The sequence below is a fragment of the Malaclemys terrapin genome, chromosome 2, assembly GCF_027887155.1.
Source record: "Malaclemys terrapin pileata isolate rMalTer1 chromosome 2, rMalTer1.hap1, whole genome shotgun sequence".
Lineage (NCBI taxonomy): Eukaryota > Metazoa > Chordata > Testudines > Emydidae > Malaclemys > Malaclemys terrapin.
The window spans coordinates 29,474,681-29,495,784 of NC_071506.1; the positions used below are offsets into that span (position 1 = coordinate 29,474,681).

The 21,104-nt window shown below is 39.9% G+C and overlaps 1 protein-coding gene across 4 annotated transcripts in view; it reads left to right on the plus strand.

Moving 5' to 3' along the window:
* CSMD3 (CUB and Sushi multiple domains 3) overlaps positions 1 to 21,104 on the plus strand; it is a 1,152,075-nt gene that overhangs the window by 1,031,326 nt on the left and 99,645 nt on the right. For all 4 annotated transcript variants that reach the window (XM_054020295.1, XM_054020294.1, XM_054020296.1 and 1 more), the window contains one exon: positions 20,635 to 20,808. In XM_054020295.1, the coding sequence (XP_053876270.1) occupies positions 20,635 to 20,808 (174 nt within the window). The remainder of the gene's footprint in view (positions 1 to 20,634; positions 20,809 to 21,104) is intronic.

Sequence of the window (21,104 nt, forward strand, 5' to 3'; positions counted from 1 at the left end):
AGCTGCAATGCTACTCACACTCAGACAACTACAACTGTACTTACATTGTCCAGCTATGCTGGAAGATGGACAGGAGACACTAGATGTGATTTAATTAGGCTGCAACTTTATTCTTAAATGTCTGTGAGTACCCAACAGATAAAAATATACAATGCAGGTAATTCCATGGGGGGCTTCTGTCTGCCGTGCCCCTTACCCATCCTGGTCCCCAGCCAACCTGCTTCTGGGTTCTCACCATCTCCCCCCTCGAACGAGGGTTAAGGAGGGACTATGAAGAGGGAGGATAGCTCCCTGCCATATCAGTCATAGTGCTGAACCTCTCCTCCCCTGTTTCCACTCCTTTAAATAATACCTCCTTTTAATTCTTTACCAATCCATTTTATCTGATCCCTGTATCCCTTCCCTGTGGAATACCTGCACTGGATGTCTGCCACAAGGAGGCACCAGCAACTAGTTTGTCTGCCTCCCCACATCCTAGCTGGGTCCCCAGACATCTCCTAATGCCCCCCTTTAATATCAAACAAAAACATGTCAGCTTCCAAGTCTGACAGGTGAACCCCCTCCTCCCTGAATAATTCTGCTGCACCATATGCTATGGATGTGAAATGACCGACTGCTCCCATAGCACCCATAAATTTGGCTACCTCTCTATTCTCATACTTCCTAGTGTTTTTGGCTTGCAGGGGCTTCACAGTTCCTTGCCTTATCCTGCATTGCAACATGTCTGACCACACCATTTTTATTCCTGGGAAAAGTTCCAGGATCTGCCCCAAGTCCCTCTGAGATCTGATCATTAAGTCTGTCCCTTTACACGTTCCCAAATCATTTTCCCAAAGGTGAAACACAATTATATCTGATGTCCACTCACAGGTCCCCACAGAGTACAAAAGGGGCATCTGCTGATCCCATAACATGTCCCTCCTCCTTTGCAGCTCAAGATTGTTTCACCAGTGAGGCCCAGATGCAAACCTCCTCCCCTATGCTCAGTAAACAATACTATGCCCACAGATCCACAGGGCTGTCTGCCTGGTCTGTCTGCCAGCATTTGGACTGAAAACCCAATGGAAAATTAAAACTGATTCCCCCACCTGGGGTTTTGCATATGTTCTGTATGCTTCAGCATAGCTAAGACCCAATTGCCTGAATTGCACTAGGCCCCATACCCAGCCGGGCCGCTGCTCTTGTTGCTGGAATCCTGAGTGGGAACCAAATTCATGTGCTGGGATCCCCAGCTGTGTCATTCCCCATCCTGGTATGTTGTGAGTGGACTCCCATCATTGTGAATAAAGAGGGGCCCATTCTTCCCTGGTCTTATTACCATGTACACCCTCATAGCCTCTAAAGGGCATAATCAGGGCTTGTCACCATCCTACAGATTAATGAATTCAGTCCAGCCTCCTGGAGCCATCTTTGACTTTTTCAAGGTTATCGTAACCAATCACCCCTCCCAGTGTATATCCCTCAGCTCCAAAGCCCTTCCAGAAGAATCCCTACAGGACCCAGATATTAACTCACTTATCTGAAAAACGAAACAAACAAACAAAAAAAAAAAATGCTACCAGAAATGCTGCCCTGAACAAGGCCTTTTCCTGTCCACAATGACATATGGGTTCCAGATTGCACCAGATTCCTAAGCATATTAACAGTGATGGGACCAATGTGTATCCTCCATAAGATCGGTGCGTCAAGACTGCCATGCTAGAAACCTTCAAATTAAATAACTGCTGCAAGGATCTGGGTAATCGTTCAGCCTACTGACAAATGTAAGGGCCAATTGGCGAGTGACGATGGTTGGGTTCCTCTGTAATGGGCCATATTGGTGGCAGGCCTTCCAGATCCTGCAATTGCACAAAAAATATTAAAACTCCTTCCATAGCTCCATAATGTTCACAGAGCCACCAACTTCTGTGCTACACTGACAACCATCATAAGCCAAGGTTCCATAGAGCTAGCAGCATCTTTTTGGGTTCCTTGCTGGCTTCTGGTGCCAGATCCTGAAATCTGTTGATCTGAAAATGAGACATTGCATCTGGTATGCCACTGTCAACCCCAGGCACATGCTTGGAAGTAAAACAGATGTTAAAGCTTAAACATTGTAATACATAACTATCACTAAAAAGAACAGGAGTACTTGTGGCACCTTAGAGACTAACAAATTTATTAGAGCATAATCTTTCGTGGACTATAGCCCACTTCTTCGGATGCATATGGTCAAGAAGTGGGCTGTAGTCCACGAAAGCTTATGCTCTAATAAATTTGTTAGTCTCTAAGGTGCCACAAGTACTCCTGTTCTTTTTGCGGATACAGACTAAGACGGCTGCTACTCTGAAACCTATAACTATCACTGTACTTCCATTTTAAGGGCTGGAGATTCCTTTAGAATCATCCCCTGGAAACCTTTAAAAGTGGGTTCTGTTTAAGTCCTGTTGCATAAAGCAGTGTCTTTCCCCCAAGCAGCCAGGTTGGGGACCCCAACCATTTCCCAACAGATTTACCTAAAACTGACTTAATCACCCTGTTAGACAACTTCATGTTCCCCTCCAGCGGCATAAACATTGCAAAAATTTACAAAAATTCTGTAAACCAGAACCAAAACAATTTACTATACATTCCACAACTACACAGCACTGAACTTGATCCGATACAGAAGAAAGAGAATCCAACCAGCTAATGCAAATTGCAATACATAACAAAACTTTACAGCACCACAAATAATGATAATATAATGCAAACTATAAGATTATTGTACCCCCATACCAATACACTGCTCAGCACAAGGGAGAACACTTCCAAACAGCAATGGTAACAGATAACGCAAGCTGTGTTGGTTGTCACTGGTTATGGACGTCATATGTTGGTCTTCATTGTTTCTGTTCACGTAAAATTACAGGCCTTCTGGGCTAATTGCACAGTTCTAATTGCAAAGGGTGTGGTAATTCCCATGTATAAGTAGTCCAATTGCCTCTGTGCCAGGGCTATGACAATGAATATTCAGAGTCTCTCCTCCTATTTGAACTGTGTCCCATCTCATCTTGAATATTTCAAGTGCAATGCTGTATTGTGTGAATATCCATTTTAATGAATCACCTCAATGGTTCAAATATTCACAGAAGGTGAATGCAGAAGGGAATAGCTATAGGAAATTCATTTTGTTAATTAGTATGTTTGCTCACAAACATTTTTTTTTTTTTGCAGTGTTGAAGCTAAATTGACAATTAAGGAGGGATAGATGAGTCTGGTTTAATGTGGATGACATAACAGAGCACTTCTAAGAAAAAAACAGTGTTCCAAAACATTTAGAAAAATACCTCAACTAGGTCTAATATAGAGATCTTAGCAATAAATGAAATGTTTTGCAAGTTTTGTAGTAATAAAATGTGAAAAACACACTTCAAATTGTTAGTTTAAAGTGACAGAGATAAAACTGTGACTACTGTATCTCTGAGTTTACAGAGTGCCTCTCACAATTTTACTGGATTCTTTCAATACGAGAAAGTGAAATCATTTTCTGTGGGGGGAAAGCTCTATGATAAATACTGGAAAAAACATTTAGAAGTATCAGAAATAGAGATTCCTATTGAATATAATATTTATAACCTGAAGAATGAAAGATTTAGTTTTATTCTTTCCTCAGGGAAGAAAGCAAAATTTTTGGTGAGGAAATGGATTGCTGTACTTCAGTTTATATGAAACCTTAAGACCTTATTTCCACCACTGACATTCCCTGAAGTTATGGATATAAAGCAATATCTATAGGTGAAGGACAGCAGATATTTTCAAAGACAATAATTGATCATGAGTATATTAAAAGTCAGAAAGAACATTGCTATCAACTTAAACATATTATCTATTTTGACTCAAAATAATTAGTTATCCACACCTCTTTAAAATATGTAATATTTATATGTACACACACACATATAATTTCTAATATATATAATTTCTAACTGCATGGTTTCACACATATGTAGCCAATTATTTTAGTTTAGTGTTCACTTATACTTCCATAATCCTACAACTTTATCTATTTAACATACAATGATTATATGTGACATAACATGTTAATCATAACATCACCCAATAAGAGAACACTAAACTAAAATCACGGGCTACATCTGTAAGTAGAAATATTGCATATATATTCTTTTTTGTGCTTAATGAATCATAATAAAGTAAGGTAGAGGTAATCAACTGACAAAAACAAGTAATCGAATCCATGGCAACAAAGTATGAGTTTCCCGTCTTTGTCTAATTCAGGTACTTCTTTCTGCGGAAGATAAAATTCACTAGAATCAGCAAATTCTAAGAAAAGATTATTTTTTCTGATCTTTGTAAAGCCATAGTTTAGGAGCAAAAAATAACCAAGGCTTTAAAACCCAAAGCATGCAATTTTTTTTTCTTTTTCTTCTAAAGTATAGATGTGTTTTTAGCTCTATCTGGGAAAATGTGTACTTTCTTAACTTGGGGGGGAAAGTAGTAATATTTTTTCAAATATAAGTCATCAACTATTCAAAACCAAACATTCGACAATAGCAGAGTGGCAATAGCAGAATGTAGGGTCAGTTTAGCAAGAATCACAGGAAATATATTTTTATCTGAAATATGAAATATTTTAGAGACTTGAAGAGTAGGATTAAAGTTATTAATAAAATCTGAAACAGATTAATATCCCTCTCAAGTTCTAAAGGAAGGCCAAGTGTGTAACTATCACAGCTTTTATCCAGTATAATTTTCAAATACATTAATTATCTATGTAACATTGCAGAATCCATAATAAGATCCTCAATGCTTTACTGATTTCCTGAAGAGGCTCAAAATGTCTTCCTCCCCTCCCGTTCAATGGCTTTAGCATTCAAGATGAAACAGTATCTAGTTTGTTAGGACAGGAATTAAAACCTGTCCATGGAGTTTGAATAGCCCCCCAAAAATTTCAAAAATAGCTTGAACAGGAAAAAAGGTCATAGGGACATAAATGGAAGCTTTTATTTTTATTTTTATTTTTATTTTTTCAGTGGCCTGAATGGCCTCAGAATTTGCTATAGATAGAGGTGAACAAGGTGGAGACCAATCTGTGATAAGAAAATCTTTTTGTTTAGTGACATCCTTTCCATGTGAAGTCACCACATTAAGTATTAAAATATAAACTATCTAATAAAATTTATTTGTTTTGAACATTTGCCTTTGGAAAGCATATTACAAAAACAAATAAAATACAAGAAGGGACAAAAGTAGGAAACCCCTCCCTCAAAAATACAGTGTATCTCTCAAGATGGACTGTTTTAAAGCTAAATTTTGTTTATGTTTATTGGCAGAAGCTACTTCCTCAACCCACTTTTTCACTCCCTATTGTTTTTTTTTCCCCGCAATGACAATAAAACTGGTAAAACTTGAGACCCCTTGTGGGGTCTGATTTAATGAAGCCTCGCACAAATATGCTAGTCACATCCTTTGCTGCCTTTCTGGAAAGCCCTCAGATACTACAGTAATGAGGGACAGATAAGGATGAGAATAGAATACAAATGGTTTTTAAATTATAGAGGAAATGTTTCCTATTCATGCTTTTTTCTTCAGGATGGATTGACCAGCCTGTTCCAAACTGCCACAACAGGTCTGACTCCTTCCTCTGTCTTTCCTCTCACTGAACAGCTCATTGGTGACCTTTCTCTCTGCAGGTTCCCTCACTGGGAGGGCCTACAAGCAGCTCCTGATACTTATGGGCCTCTCACCACCCTGACAAAAGGGATCTGTCTATCTTGTATCTCTCCTTTTTTTTCCCCCAGCATACATTGCTATAAGGCTTATAGTCCCCATATGTCCCGGGAATAATCAGCCCCACAATACCTCTGTTCCATGAGTAAACAAGCAACAGTACAGAGCTAGGATTGAACCTCTCTTAAATAGTTATCTTGTCCTGTGACAATACTTAATACAAAATACTCCAAAAACAAGCGTTAGATCAGGTGGTTATATAATATCTGGTCTTCCTGCTGACACTAAGTGGATGGGGCAATTGCCTGCCTTTCTGCAGCTCTTCATCATCAGCAGCAACAGCAACAGCTGGAACAACAGGTTTGTTTAGTTCTCAAAATGTAAGTTAATACTGAGATCCAAAAAAATGCAGCAACATTTTTAAAAACAGCATGCAGTGAATGGTAACACACTAAATATCCATATAAATTGAAATGTAGGAATGAAGGACAGACTCAGCTTGATCAAGAAGACATGTTGAAACATGTGTCTTGAATAGCTTACTAGTAATAGAGGAGTTTGCATTTAGATGAGACAGCAACCAGAACTAATTCAATTATAGTAGTCACTATAAAAATGTCAGCATTTACTCACAGATACCAGGCCATGATATCTGGAATGCAAGTTTTCTCTACCTCTAAGTTTAGGAAAATATAATATTTCAGATATAATGTCTTGGAATCTATGGGTGATTTTTTTTAAAGGAGACCACTTCAGGTCATGGCTAATAAATTATTCCTGACACAGCAAAGTTCCAACAAAAATAAATCTGACAAAAATAATGAAGAAGACATTCAGGTAGGGGGGGGAAACAATAAGAAAAAGACCAGCAATTAGATTAAAGTACAGTCAGTTGAATGTAACCTAGTGTACAATAGCTTATCACATAATTTTGAAGATAAATTTATTGAGCTAAGAGACCCTGATAGTAGATGAAGAACTTTTTCATAGTTAAAAACAGAGGAAGAAATGATGAGGCATAGATAGCCCAGTGAGCCAAAACATTCGTGATGGTGATGATGATGATGAAAGCAATGAAACCATATGGTCTGAAAAGCTATTAAAATACGTGGCTTACATATTCCAATGTCTACAAAACAATAATACTCTGGATGGAGTCAGTTTGGGTGTTGATTCTTCCACAACATATCATGTTCATCTATATGTTTGATAATTGTGTTCTTTGCTATAGTTTCAACCAGTTTGCCTGGTACTGAAGTTAGGTTCTCCAGCCTGTAACTGCCAGAATCACCTCTGGAGCCTTTTTTAAAATTCAGTGTTATGCTAGCTATCCTGAAGGCATCTGGTGCAGAGGCTGATTTAAGCAATAGTTGTATACCACAGTTAGTAGTTTTGCAGTTTCATAATTGAGTTTCTTCAGAATTCTTGGATGAATACTATGTTGTCCAAGTGACTTATGACTAAACTAATTTATCAATTTGTTCCAAAATCTCCTTTACTGACACCTCAGTCTGGGACAGTTCCTCAGATTTGTCACCCAAAAAGAATGGCTCAGTTCAATAGTTCATCCATGGAGGGAATTTCAGTTACCTTGTGGCTGAAACTTCCTCAAGACCAAAAAGTGCCTGATGGTACTCTCAGGTGCTGACTTCCAACTCTGGACTGCAGCAAAAGACCTATCGGGTACCCACTTACTTCAAATTCCTAAAGGACTGAACAGCTTCATAGGCTTTTCTTGATGTAAGTCTTTTGCTTGTTCCACCCTTCCTAGCTGTTATACACGACCCAACAACCAAGGCCTTCTTTGTCTTGAGTATCTGCCTGGTAAGTCTAAAGTGGGAACTGCCTTAGCAGGTACAAATGCCTCTAGTGCCACAATATAACTTACTGATGAGTGAACAGTCAAGACAACCCATATGCCTAAATTCACAGATATGAAAGGAGAAGTGCTGGCAGAATGCCTTAACTTGGGACAGGGTACTCTATCAAAGTAACCAAACTAGTATGTAAGAAAATAAAAATTTTTACTTGAAGAATACTTGGTAAAATAAATGAAGGTTATCATTATCATTATTATTTATTATTATTCTAAAGAGTACCCTGCCCTCCATTGTCAGAGTGTCTCTGTCAGTGACTATAGAAGAGCAGCTCCTAGAAGTACTGATGACCCAGAAAAGCATGTAACCCACAGACTATAAGTGTGATCACTCTTACACATTTTGCAAAACATAATATTTTCCCAATGATCTGGAAGTAAGTTAAAGTATCCCAGCCTGAACAAAAGAAATGTGGTTTATCAAGGAGCTCCAATTTGGAATTCCCACCACTATCCATATCTTTTTCTTAGATTGTGTTACATATTTCACCCCAACCTGCTGGGCAGAAGCCTGAAGACTTTTCTTACTATTTCCCTGTACTGTTGTACCAGTAACCAGACTTTCCAGTGGGGGAGAGAGGATGTCCTCTTCAAAGGCGTACCCAGTCCTGTCAAGGAATTCTGCAGGCAACTTTGCTGTCATAGCCATGAATTTAGGAAATACTGAAGCTCTCAACCTCCCACTATTTGGTCAGTTATGTGGTGGCTTCTGTAGTTCCGAAGGTGGAGGGTTTTCTCAGGCTGGATAGGAGAAGTCCCAGGAGAAGACCATCTTGGCCAGTAAGTGATATTGTTCAGGATGATGTCTCAGGAGTGTGGGTTGGGGGAGGTATTCACTATGAGATGTCCTTGAAGCCCCTCTGGCCCTTTTTCTTAATTCCTAGGAAATCTTTCCAGGAAATAAGAGAGAAGTCCAGGGAGCCCATGGATATGCAGTCACCAGTTCAGGCTAAAATATTGAGTTGGAATTTGATGCCTGAGCGGTAGATTGATTGAGCAAAGGTCCAGTTGAACTGAGGTTGTCTTTGCCTCATAGACATTCTCAGAATAGCCTATGACTGTTATCAAATAACTAGCCAAGAGAGTCAGGTTTGAATGTGAAATAAGTAAAGCTGATGCACCATCCATCTCCTTAAGAAAGTTGGAAAGGTAGTTGGAGCCAGGTAGGGTATGCTCTTAGAGAGGATGTGTCTATGGGAAGGAGTTTGCAAGTCATCATATGAGAAAATTATCCATGACTGGAAAGTATACGCGGTGTAGAAGAGGGCAAAACAAAATTTTGGTACAAAGGATCCTTTTTTCCTCATCTGACATCATTGTTATAGGACAGATGATTGACCCAGTTGTAGAATGATAATATAGCATTTTTCTTCAATGTATGTAGATTTCCTTCTGTGATGGACTGATGTTACACAGTGTTGACAGTGAAAATGAGAATATGTGCCTTTTTCTTATTTAATACAAAACTCTAAATTTATGTATTCCCGCATGTACATCTCACAGAGCAGCCTTCCTGCTGCAGAAGTGAAAGTGTTCTCATTGGATGTTTAAAAAGATTCTAACACTTTCTGATTACACTCATTCTTTGTTGCTAAGGCTTGATTTTAGGGGAAGTTAGGTAGTGTGTAATGCTCACATATTATTAGTACTTCTCACTCTCGTCGTTTTTTGGGTACTGGGATACGGAGTTTAGAAATTCTTTGTATTAAGAAGTACTCATCACAACCACAAATCTGTGAAACACTGATTAGGTATTTTGCTTAACGTTCCAGTTCATTCTAGGCCATCTTTCTTCATCTTTTAAAACTCTTTAGCCCTGAAATTACAATACAAAATAACACATGTGGCATTCATCCTATAGCTGGGTTTACTAGGACATGTGCTATGCAAGCTTTATTCATGCTTCACCTCTTCATTCCCGTCTGTGCAGAACCAAACCATATTGATTTTAATGACTTGCACCTCTTCCCTCCCTTCTCCAGATCATCGACAAGTCTTATGTGCTGGTTTGCACAATATTTCAAGACTACTATGCTAAATTTGATAATTGTTTTTAAATTAATTCTATATGCTAATATATGTTAATATAGGATGATTGGCCCAATATACAATAATAATATTATTACCCCTTTTGACCCCAGTAGTTAGCCAATATTCAGAGTCTTGCAGATTGTTTACATTAGGGAAGAAGTTGATGATAAAATCAGGCATTTCTGTGATGGAATCTTGATATTTTCAGAGAATGTCCAAAGTCCCGTTCCTCTGAACACAGTAGGAATCAAGTGGCTGTAGCTTACTTGCTCAATATCCTTTTCCCCAGCCAGTATGCTACCCCAAAAGCTCTCCATGCTGTCTTCTTTGTCTGCTCCTGTAGGTTTTTTTGGCTGCTTCTGCTCATTCTACCAAAATAATACCCAGTCCTCTGGATTTTCATTTAAACCTCTTTAAAACCCCTCTATCTGTATAACTCCTGAAAGGTCTTGCATATGCTGATGTTGACAATAGTGGCTGTTATTGCTTCAGCTATCTTACTCCAAAAGGAGATTAACTGTGATTTACATTTATCCTGAATAAAGGGTAACTATTACTCCAACCAGCTTCAACAAAGTTTCACCAGCCCCCAGACTTTTATGTAGGGATCTTAACTGGAGAAAGTATGGATTATCTCCCAAATGAAAACAACTTGAGATACTGGACCAGATTCTGCCCCTTTTGTACATTGATGTAATTCAGTTGACTAATGTTGTTACTCCAGCAGTGTGAAATAAAAATCAGGTCCGCTGCCTTGCAAAGATACTATATAAAGTAAAAAGCAGTTGAATGGAAACAAATGGGCTAAACCTGTGAACTGAAAGGAAAGAATAGGTCAGCTTCTTGGCCTCATTCCAGACTAAATTAGTCTAATTTCACAGTGAAAAACTACATTCCTTCTTCAAGTGTTTGCACATGTCCATTCCACTCTTGGTGCTTATGTGACAAGAAACCTGCTTTGCCTCTCAGTGGTGGTGTCTCCATCCTTACAAGAGTCTGGTCCCCCAGCACCACTGCCATTGATTCAACCTCTGGTACTGCAATTTCCCACTTTTTGAACAGGTGGCCATTTTGATGGGCCAGTCGAGGTTGACATACCACTCCCCGTATTTCGAGCACTGCGGAAGTGAGACATAGTCTCCAGTTTGCTTCTACCCTTCCTCCCCCATATCCCTTTCTATCTCTCTTCAGGAACCACTCTCATGAGAAACTCCTTATCCAGGAAGCGCAGGCACTCCTTTGCTTGGGAGCCATAGGGGAGGTTCATTTGGTCTCAGAGGGAACAGATTTTATTCCCGATATTTCCTAATTCCAAAAGGGAAGGGAAGGGTGTCTTAGCCCAATTTTAAATCAGCATCAACTCAAGAAACTCTTTAAAAGGATAAAGTTTTGGATGGTCACCCTAACTTCTGTTATCCCTTTCCTGGGCAGGAGTAAGGCTCTGAAGTTGTGCCTGCTCAATACTCTGCACACAATACTGAACACTCTAATGAGCCAAAAAGGCTGTCTGACGGACTGCCCAGCCTAATTGGCTGAAGAAGCCCACAAGCTAGTTCTTAAGCTCAGCAGCAGCAGCAGCAGCTTGCTGGCTGCTCACTGACTCTGTCTCCCTGTGCTTGTCTCTCACCAAACCCTGTTCCTGCTCTGTTCCTCCACATCTCCAGCCCAAATCCTGTCCTGCACCCTGCCTTGTTCCCATCCTGTCCCAGCTTTGCTCCTGGTTTAGAACCAGCCCTGCTCCTGCCTTCCTTGACTCCTGGTAATCTGGTTCCAGCCCTTGGATCTGATACCTGACTCTGTCTTCACCCTTGTCTCTGGCATTTGTACTCTGACTTTGGTTCTGACCCTTGGCTCTGATTCCTGACTGCATCTCTGTCTCAACCCTTGGTTCTGGCATTTGGACTCTGACCACAAGGCCTGACTCCCACTCTGACCTTTAGGCCTGACTGCCACTCCGACCACTAGGCATAACTGCCTATGACCTGATCTCCTGACCTTGGTACATTGCCCCCAGTTTAAAAGATGCCTATTTCTATGTGGCAATTACTAAAGGTCACAGGAAGTACTTCCAATTTCTGGTAAATCAAAATTGTTACCAATTCACTATACTACCTTCTGACCTATCAGCGGCTCAAGAGCTTTTACAAAGGTCATGGCAGTATTAGCTGCTTTCCTTCAAAGATCAGGAATGCAGACTTACCCCTACCCTAGATGACTGGCTTGTCAAGGTCCAATCCAGATAGCAGGTATGAGCAGTGTTACCATGATCCAGTCAACATTCAATGCTCTGGGACTGTTAATCAACACAGAAAAGTTTCCCCAGTCCAAAGGATAGGGTTTATAGGGGCTTTACTGAACTCATCTGAAGACAGGGTTTTTTTCCAGACTCCAGGTTCCAGGCAATTTGAGCAATTGGTTTGAAGGGTGACCTGATCATAACAGCACAAAATTGTTTGAGGCTTCTAGGTCACATGGCTTCTTGCATCTATATGGTTCAATATGTCAGGCTGACTCAAAATTCTTCAGGGCTGGTTGCCATAAGTCTATTCAATAAGCCACTATCAACTGGACTCTGTGGTAAGAGTGCTCTCCCATGTCTTCATCTCTCTAGATTGGTGGACAAATCCAGCCAAGGCATGTGTAGGCTTTCCATTGCCCACCTGCAACTGACTCACATGCTAGCAACATGCTTTGGCCCTAGGATGGTAAGCCCACCTAAGTTCTCTGCAGACACAGGGTCAATCATCCTCAGAGGACTTACTTTTATACATCAGTGTCTGGGAAATGAAAGCTGTAAGACTGCTGTGCAAGGTATTTCTATCACAAATCAGGGGAGGCAGCCTATTAGTCCTCACAGACAACACAACAGCAATGTTTTACCTCAACAAGCAGATGGGTGTCCACTCTTCTCCACTGTGTCAAGAAATTAGTCTATTCTGGGAGTATTCCCAACTCAGTAGATCTAGAAGCATCTTACCTGCAGGGCATGCAGAATGACCTAGCAGACCACCTGAGCAGATCATATACTACTCCTTGGGGCATTCTGCACCCAAAAAAAAATAAAAATTCTGCACACAATATTTTAAAATTCTGCAAATTTTATTTATCAAAATAACACCAGTTTCAATTATTTTGGTAATTTATTTCAAAATACCAGTCACAAGTATGTCTGTAACAATACAAACACACACAAAATTTTCCCCAGGAGTAGAGATTTAAATAAACCCCTACGACAACCCAGTTACTGTTTCTCTGTCCCATTCCCTCTCTCCAGAGCCCATCAGTGCCCCACCAGGCCAATACACCTGAACCCCTTCCTCCCCAGAGCCCAACCGCAGACCCCCCCAGCCCAGATACCTACACCCCCTCTCACCCAGAGCCCAGCTGTGCCCCCAACTTGGCCAGACACCTGTCCCACTTCCCCCGCCCCGAAGCCACGGGATGCAGAGGGAGAAACAGACTGATGCTCGGTCCCAGACTTGCACAAAGTTTCTTGTGTGCTGCCCTCTCCTTCCCTCAGGGTGTGCTGGGAACTGCAGCCGCCAGGAACCCTCTAGCTCCCGCTCTCTTCCCCCAACAGTGTCTTCTAAGTGCAAGTTGGGCTCTGATGAGTCCAGTGGTTCCTAGTGGCGGCTAGCAGCACTGCGGCCCATTTCTGTGGGGAAAGTAAATTGTGTGTGCATAATGTTAATTTCTGCAAAATTCTGCACTGTGCAGTGTTGCAGAATTCCCCAAGGAGTAATTTACAAATCACAAATAGTCTGTTCACCCATATGTGACTAGATACTTCTTCCAGCAGTAGGAGTTTTCCCAAATAGACCTACTTGCAACAAAGTCCAACAAAAAGTGTCAGCAGTTCTGTTCTCTACAGGGCCACAGCCTACATGCCAGGACAGATGACTTTTTACTAATGTGGTCAAGCATAACCCTCTTCTCTCTTCCACCGGTTCTGCTCGTTCATAGGGTATTGCTAAACATAAGAGAGGACCAGGACAGGCAGACTTATAGCCCCAGCATGGCCCCCAGCACTGGTTCTCCACTCTCCTGGCACTGTCAGTGAAACCTCCAATGTCACTTCTACTGGACTATGACCAAATCTCCCAGGATCCTAGTTGCCTTCTTCACCTGAGCCTACAATCTCTTCACATAACTGCAAGGATGCTCCACTAGAAAGCAGTCTTGCTTGAAAGAGGTTCAAGAGATCCTCCTATATAGTAGAAAGCCTTCTACAAAAGCTACTTACCTTGCTAAACAGAGGCATAGCCCCATCTGGTCTCACCAAAATGGGGTGTTACTGAACAGTTCTTCAGTTGAACATGTTCAGGACTACTTATAAAACCTGAAACATCAAGATTTGGCAGTTAATTCCACCAAAGTATATCTTGACACTATTTCAGCTTTCCATCCTAAGGTGAATAGTGACTCTATTTTCTCCAATTACATGTCCCTAAGGTTTTTAAACTGCTTAGTTAAATCATATCCTCAAATGCAAAACACTATTCCCTCATGGGATCTAAACGTACTATTGTTAAGTCGGATGGGTCCCCCATTTGAATCATTGGCTACCTTTTCTCTCCTGCTTCTATCAGTGAAGATTTTTTTTTCTGGTGGTCATTCTGGTGGCCAGAAGGGTAGGGGAGCTGCAGGCATTAATGTTGTGGCCTGCATATACAATCTGTTTTAAGGATAAGGTTTGCCAGTGCCCTCATCTGAAGTTCTTCCCAAAAGTGGTTTACTCTTTCCACAATTACCAGCCAATTTATTTGCCTGTTTTCTGCCCACAACCATATACAAAAAGGGAGGAAGAATGTTTGCATACTTTGAATTTCAGAAAAGCCTTTCAGTGTTACCTAGATTGAACCAGACGCTTTTGTAAATTATCCCAGCTGTTCATAGCAGTGACTGACAGAGAGAGAGGTCAATCACTCTCCATTTAGAGAATTTCTTTGTGGATTGCATCCTGTATATGCATGTTTGGCTAACGTCGCTCTGCATGACACAGTCACAGTTCAGTTGACGAGGTCACAATTGGCCTTGATGTCCTTTTGGGCAAGTTTCCAGAGATGATGCTAAAGGGCATTGAGTTGTTCTCCAACCTGTATTAAAATGGACTCCTCTTCTATGGCTTGTGAATCACCAAGAGTGAAATGCACATACATAATCACTTGAAGAAGAAAAAGTAGTTACTAACCTGTTCTGTAACTGTTATTCTTCAAGACATATTGTTTATGTCCATTCCATGACCCGCCCTGCTGCCCCTACATTGGAATTTCAGCAAGAAGGAACTGAGCAGGGCTAAAGGTGGCTTTGGCCATTATACTGACTGTAGTGGCGCCAGGGGGAGCTCAAGCCACCTAGAAGGTACTGCTGGGGGAAAAAGGTTCCAGTGGCCATGCCCTGGCCTCAGAGACACCAAGACTGGAATGGACAAGTGTGACACATCTAAAAGAACAACAATTACAGAACAGGTTAGTAACTGTTTTTTAATAGCAAAAAATTTACTATGCATGTGCAACATCTATTTTACAAAACAAAACAATTTGTACTTTTTCCCAGACCAAAAACTTTATCCAAATTGTAGGCTAAATGCTCTAAAAACTTTCCATTAAAAAGAGAGAGAGAGAGAGAGAGAGAGAGAGAGAGACTGGAGTACAAACAAACATATGCTTCAGCACTGAATTGTACTTTTATATCTTAAATGTCCAGATAGATCCGTTTCAAATATTGTTAAAAAAAAGACAAAAGAATCACACCTTGCCTGGAATAAAGTCCTGAAAACAAAAGGTTAGGATGGAAATTCTGAAAGGCCATTAACAACAGAAGTGGTCATAAAAGTGTGTGTGTGTGTGTGTGTGTGTGTTAAGAGAAAGAGAGAGAGAGGGAGGAAAATGCAGCTATGGGTATGCTCACATTCTTATCAATATCAAATAGGCACTTTGGGATTCTTTTCATCACAGTCACCTTAACAAAAAATGACAAAAAAGGAAGAGATCTGGTAATATTAAAATAGCTTTAATCTCAAGGTAATCAAACAAAAAAGACTAGAATAGAAGACCAATAAAAATTACTCTTGCAAGTTTGTCAACTTTTAGTAGTAGTATTTTCATTTAAAAACCTGTTTCTTCGTCTCTTTTTTGCCTGTGTAATGAGGCAGCCATTCTCAAGGATGTACAGACAAAGAAAGTGGTTTCCTTGGTTATGGGATCTTCAGTAAATGAAAGCTCTCAGAAAAGCCCCTCCTTTTCTGATTTTTTTCCCTTTCATTTTGGCAGCCTATATATTAGCTTGCAATACAGAGAATCAAAACCAAGGAGTTCATTCTGGCTTTTGTTATATTGTTGGGTTTGGTTTGGTTTCTCTCCATTTATTTTGTGACGGAAGCTAAAGCTGTAGTTGTGTGGAATTAAGAGGGGAATATAAATTAAAAAAAAAAAAACACCTTCTGCAATACATTAGTGAGTGTTTGCCTTTGTTAGGGCTGAGATGGATGTGAGGGAGTTTATTCAACTGCATAATGTTTTCAGCAATGGCCACAAAGGTTCTCTTATCAGAATATGCAGGAACTATGTATGTCTGTGCTGACAGGACATTTTCTGTAGTATCCACATTTAAAAACAAGAAGACAGATACCATCAGTATATAGTTTATCATCAGTACCTGCCTGACAGATGGTGTTTTGAGAATTTATGAATTGGGGCTAATCCTAAAAGTCTCCACCTAGCTTTCACTCAGCTCTTCATCAGGCAACATTTCTACTGAAGGCAGAGTAAATAATGGGTAAAAACTTCAGGACTTAGCCCCAAATGCTTTTGACTTATTTTTAGATTATCAGATAAAGGTGTCATGTTAGTATGACATATTATGCTATATTGAGGGTTTTTTTAGCCTGTATGATAGTTAGTTGCCTTTGGATTCTAGAATAGTAGAACTGTCTTAATATTTTTTCTAGCTGTGAATCTAGATCCTTTCACTTCTGAAGCCCTATAGCAGGGATCGGCAACCTTTGGCACGTGGCCCATCAGGGAAATCCACTGGTGGGCCAGGATGGTTTGTTTACCTGCAGCGTCCACAGCTTTGGCTGATTGCAGCTCCCACTGACCACAGTTCGTCATTCCAGGCCAATGGGGGCAGTGGGAAGTGGCGGCCAGCACATCCTTTGGCCCGCGCCTCTTCCTGCAGCCCCCATTGGCCTGGAATGGCAAACCGCAGTCAGTGGAAGCTGCGATAGTCCGAATCTGCGGACTCTGCAGATAAACAAACCGTCCCGGCCCGCCAATGGATTTCCCTCACAGGCTGCGTGCCAAAGGTTGCTGATCACTGCCCTACAGTATGATTTTGGCACAACCTCTGTTCTGGGACATTTGAACTGGGAATGGGGGACACGTGAACACTCAAAGACTGGGATGAAAGTAGGCTGTAATATTCACAGAGAATAATTGAATCATACATGTCCTTTTTCCTTGAATGGTGAATTATTCAAAATTAGTCATGTAACATTTTTTTTATATTCCCTAATTGGATGAGGGAAATTTTAACAGGAAATGGGAGGGCATAATTAAGTCACAGGGCCTTTGAATCTTTGAAAAATAGGGTGAGAGCCATTTTTGGAGTTAGGAGGAGCTAGGCTGGCAGGATCTGTGAAATTTTTAGGACATTTCAAACCTTTCTCAAACTGATCAGATGCCACTGTTAGACTGGGATAGATTTAAAATGAATTTTCTCTGTTACAGGCATGCAAGTTTCCTGTGACATTTATGCACAGTTCCAGAGATTGCACCCAGATCCTAGAGTGGTTTATTTAATTGCTTCAGTACTGTTTTGTCAGGGAGATAGAGCCAGGTCTTCCTTGTGTTGAATTCTTTTGTTCTGTTTCTGTCCTCCCCATGCTGCTCTTTGTGGGGGCAGGCTCCTTATTTCATCTTCTTGAAGAGGGTTAAACCATTCAGAAGTGGGACACACGTTAAAACTTCAGTAAGCTAAGAGAATGGGGATGCTCAGAGAAGAGTGTACTATTTGTTACTAATACCCATTTTAGTAGTAATTATTTTGAAGTTTAATATTAAATATTGGTTAACAGCTCTGTTTTCTCTGTGGGGAGGGTAGTTTCCCATTCTTTTAATCTCTTCACATTTTTGTTGTTGTTTTGTGTTTGTTTGTTTGCTGTTATTTTTCCTTTCATTCACTTCTACATGATTTACTCCCCCTCGGCGTGGTCAGACTGTAGTTACCCCACATGCCTTAGAAAAGCATTTTCTTGATAGACGGTAAAATGAAATTTACTGCAGCTAGAGCATAAAATGTTGAGGCAACCAAAAGTAGCTTACAGGTGGTATAAAGTCTGGTCCCCTGCAACCTGTTTGATGTGAACTCCCATTGATGGGGAGGGAATCTTCCCAGTTCAATATCTCTCCTACCCCTGGTAACATGAAGGCCTGGTGGGTTGGACCTTCTGGGGCCAAGTCTACAAAACCTACGAAAACTAGAACATAAGACTATTTTTCTGGGAACTCAACAGGGACCCTGAAGCAGACCTTGATATCAGGGGTGTTTCTTCAGGAACATATGACAAGGAATGCAGTTGTTCCTGACCCTAGTACAGCAAGGGGAGCATGTAACAGACAAGGCTCATGAGGGGAACAATAGCAGATGTGGGCCTCTGCTCCTTGCCTAGGAAGGGTTTTGTGCTACTGGATCGGTGGTATGCATGAATTCATTCACTAGCAGTGTTGTGAATTTTGATGATATTATGGTGAGTCTCACAGTATGTGGTGTCTTTCTTAAAGCACCAGCTGCTGGAGGCAACTGATTACAAGAGAATTTCAGCTTCTATTTTTTTAAAAGAATGAAAAGGAGAGAAAATTCTGAAAATGTGACTTGAATGCACCCTAAAAGCTCAGAAACCACACAGCAAATAAATAGAATCCAAAATGTAACATTTTAAAAATCCTCATGATTTTTAAGCAACCTTGTGTTTTTGTGGGGCCTGACTCATTATTTTTGAATATTTGGAGTTGGCAATACTGCACTGGCTAATGCACTGTCTATACCTCTTGCCTGACCTTATCTTTCCTTTTAGTGAGTTTTGTACTGCATTATACAGGTGGTACAGCCTCTGAGACGCATCTTTACTATCTGAATACTTGTTCTAATCAATTCCATATTCAGTTCCTCATCACCATACCATCTGAGCACCTTCCAGTAGTGTTTTAAGCAACCTGGCTAATACCTAGCACATATAGTTTATTCTCACTGTCATCCTTTCCATAGGGGGCCATGTATTTGCACCTTATATGATACAAATTCAGGATTGTTGCTATCTTATGGCTGCATGGTCAGGGAGGGAGACACTAACATAATGTGAGGTTTATTTTATGTCGGTAACAGGGCATTTGCTGACCAACTCATATTTTAGTACACAGCATTTAATTAAAGAGCAAAGATAACTGGAACTTGCTCATATTTATTGTACATGTGGATGCATTTGTAATTCCTTCAACTGTGTTTAGGGAAAGAGAGAATATTTCTAAAGCTCACATGGTGTACTTAAGGGAAGAAATTATAGTGTATCTCAGTTTGGTAATAAGTCTCTGTACTGTATTATAAGTGGCACTGGCAGCAATGCCTATGATTAAAGTCCCACAGTGGTTTCCATTATAAGACTCCATTTTCAGGTACGTATAACTTTGTAAAACTGGATTCATTCAGGCTGAAATTTCCATAGCAGGGGTCTGATTTCTTTTTGGAAAGTTTTAGCAAAGCCAGACATTTCCAAGAGGAAAATGAGGTAAAACACATTGTTGTGTTCATGTTAAAGGAGTTTATGGTGGTTTCAGGGACGTGCCTTTTCTATTCCCATGAAAATTTACCCAAATTTGGTCAAGCTAGGAGCCTTTGAAAAATCACACTTCACATATGCTTAGTAAACACTTAGTAAGTTTGGCAGCTAAATTATCTAAAGATTCTCTCTCAGCTATTTTTAATTATTGCCAGCCAGATGTCTAAACGTAAGAAAACTCAGGCTAAAACAAAACAGTGAACCAATGAAAGAAAAGAAAGAGGAGAGAGAAAAATAGATGAGAGAAAAAAGGCAGGTGGGATTTTGCATCTCCAGTATTAATCAATTAAATGTAGAGATGGTGAAAATTTTCAGATCAAATGTTTTTTTCCACAGGCAAATACTGTTTTGTTAACATCAAAACTTTCTCTGAGAACGTGTAGATTTAGACAAAATTCCATTTAGAAAATGAAAAAAAAATTAGTAAGGTTAAAATGGAATGTTTCAACCTTATACAAATAAAATGTTTCAATTTTTGTGTCAAAATTAAATTGTTTATAAATTTATTAACCTTTTATTATATTATAAATTATAAAGTAATAACAAAAAAGTCAAAATCAGAAGAATAGTTTTGATTTTTATCAAAACTGACATTTTGATTGACCTGAGCCATTTTTTTTTCAGAATTTGCATTTCATTGGAAATATTGTTTTTTGTTTGTTTGTTTTGTTTTTTTTAATACAATTTTGAGTTGAACAGAAATTCAGAGTTTTGACTGGCTCTAATTAAAATGTTAGTTAAAACCCGCCAATCTTTTCTTGTAGGTATCAAGTATGCATATTCGCCCAAATACACTGAAGCCAGTGGTCTTACTCCAGCGAATAATTTAGCCTTTTTTGTTGTTGTTGAAAGGGGTAGATGCCTCAACTTGAAATTTTGGAATGAAAATTTCATAGTATAAATACCACATAAGCTCTTTGTTTGTTTGATTTGCATTTCTAATTTTTAGGCATGATTTTTGTATGTATGAAAGAAGTATTTGGTTGGTTGTTTTCATCAGCTTACAAATTATTATTTGAATGAAATCAATTAAAGAAACTGAGAAGTTAAACCTTGTTAAAATATTCATTTTAAATGTAAAGAAGTAGATTATTTTTCATTAAGATGGATATTTTAAATATTATCATATGTATTTTGAATTATCATAATTTTTGGTTTTATTACCGTAATTTGAAAATTGCAGCTGGCCACTGTGGTGTTCCAGATCTCATAGTCAATGGTCAAGTGATTGGAGAGAATTATGGGTACAGAGACACAGTTGTGTACCAATGCAACCCTGGTTTTCGCTTGATTGGTTCTTCTGTACGAATATGCCAACAAGATCACAATTGGTCTGGTCAGCTTCCATCCTGTGTGCGTAAGTAAGCATGGAAAAAGATATCTTATTTGTGCAATATGTGTACTGCTTACATTAGCTTATTGGACAAGTGCCCAAGTTCCATTTTCAAAGGTGATTTAAGGCCAGATTTTTAAAAGATAAGGCTCCTATAGAGCCTAGGCAAGTAATTCCTATTTAAATTAATAGGAATTAGGCAGCTAGCAGCTTTTGAAAATTCCTCTTGATGTTCATCTGCATCTTGAGGCCCCTAAATACCCTTGAAAATCTGGCCCCTCAGAGACTGGCTCACTGAATATCAGTGCGGGACTAAGGAG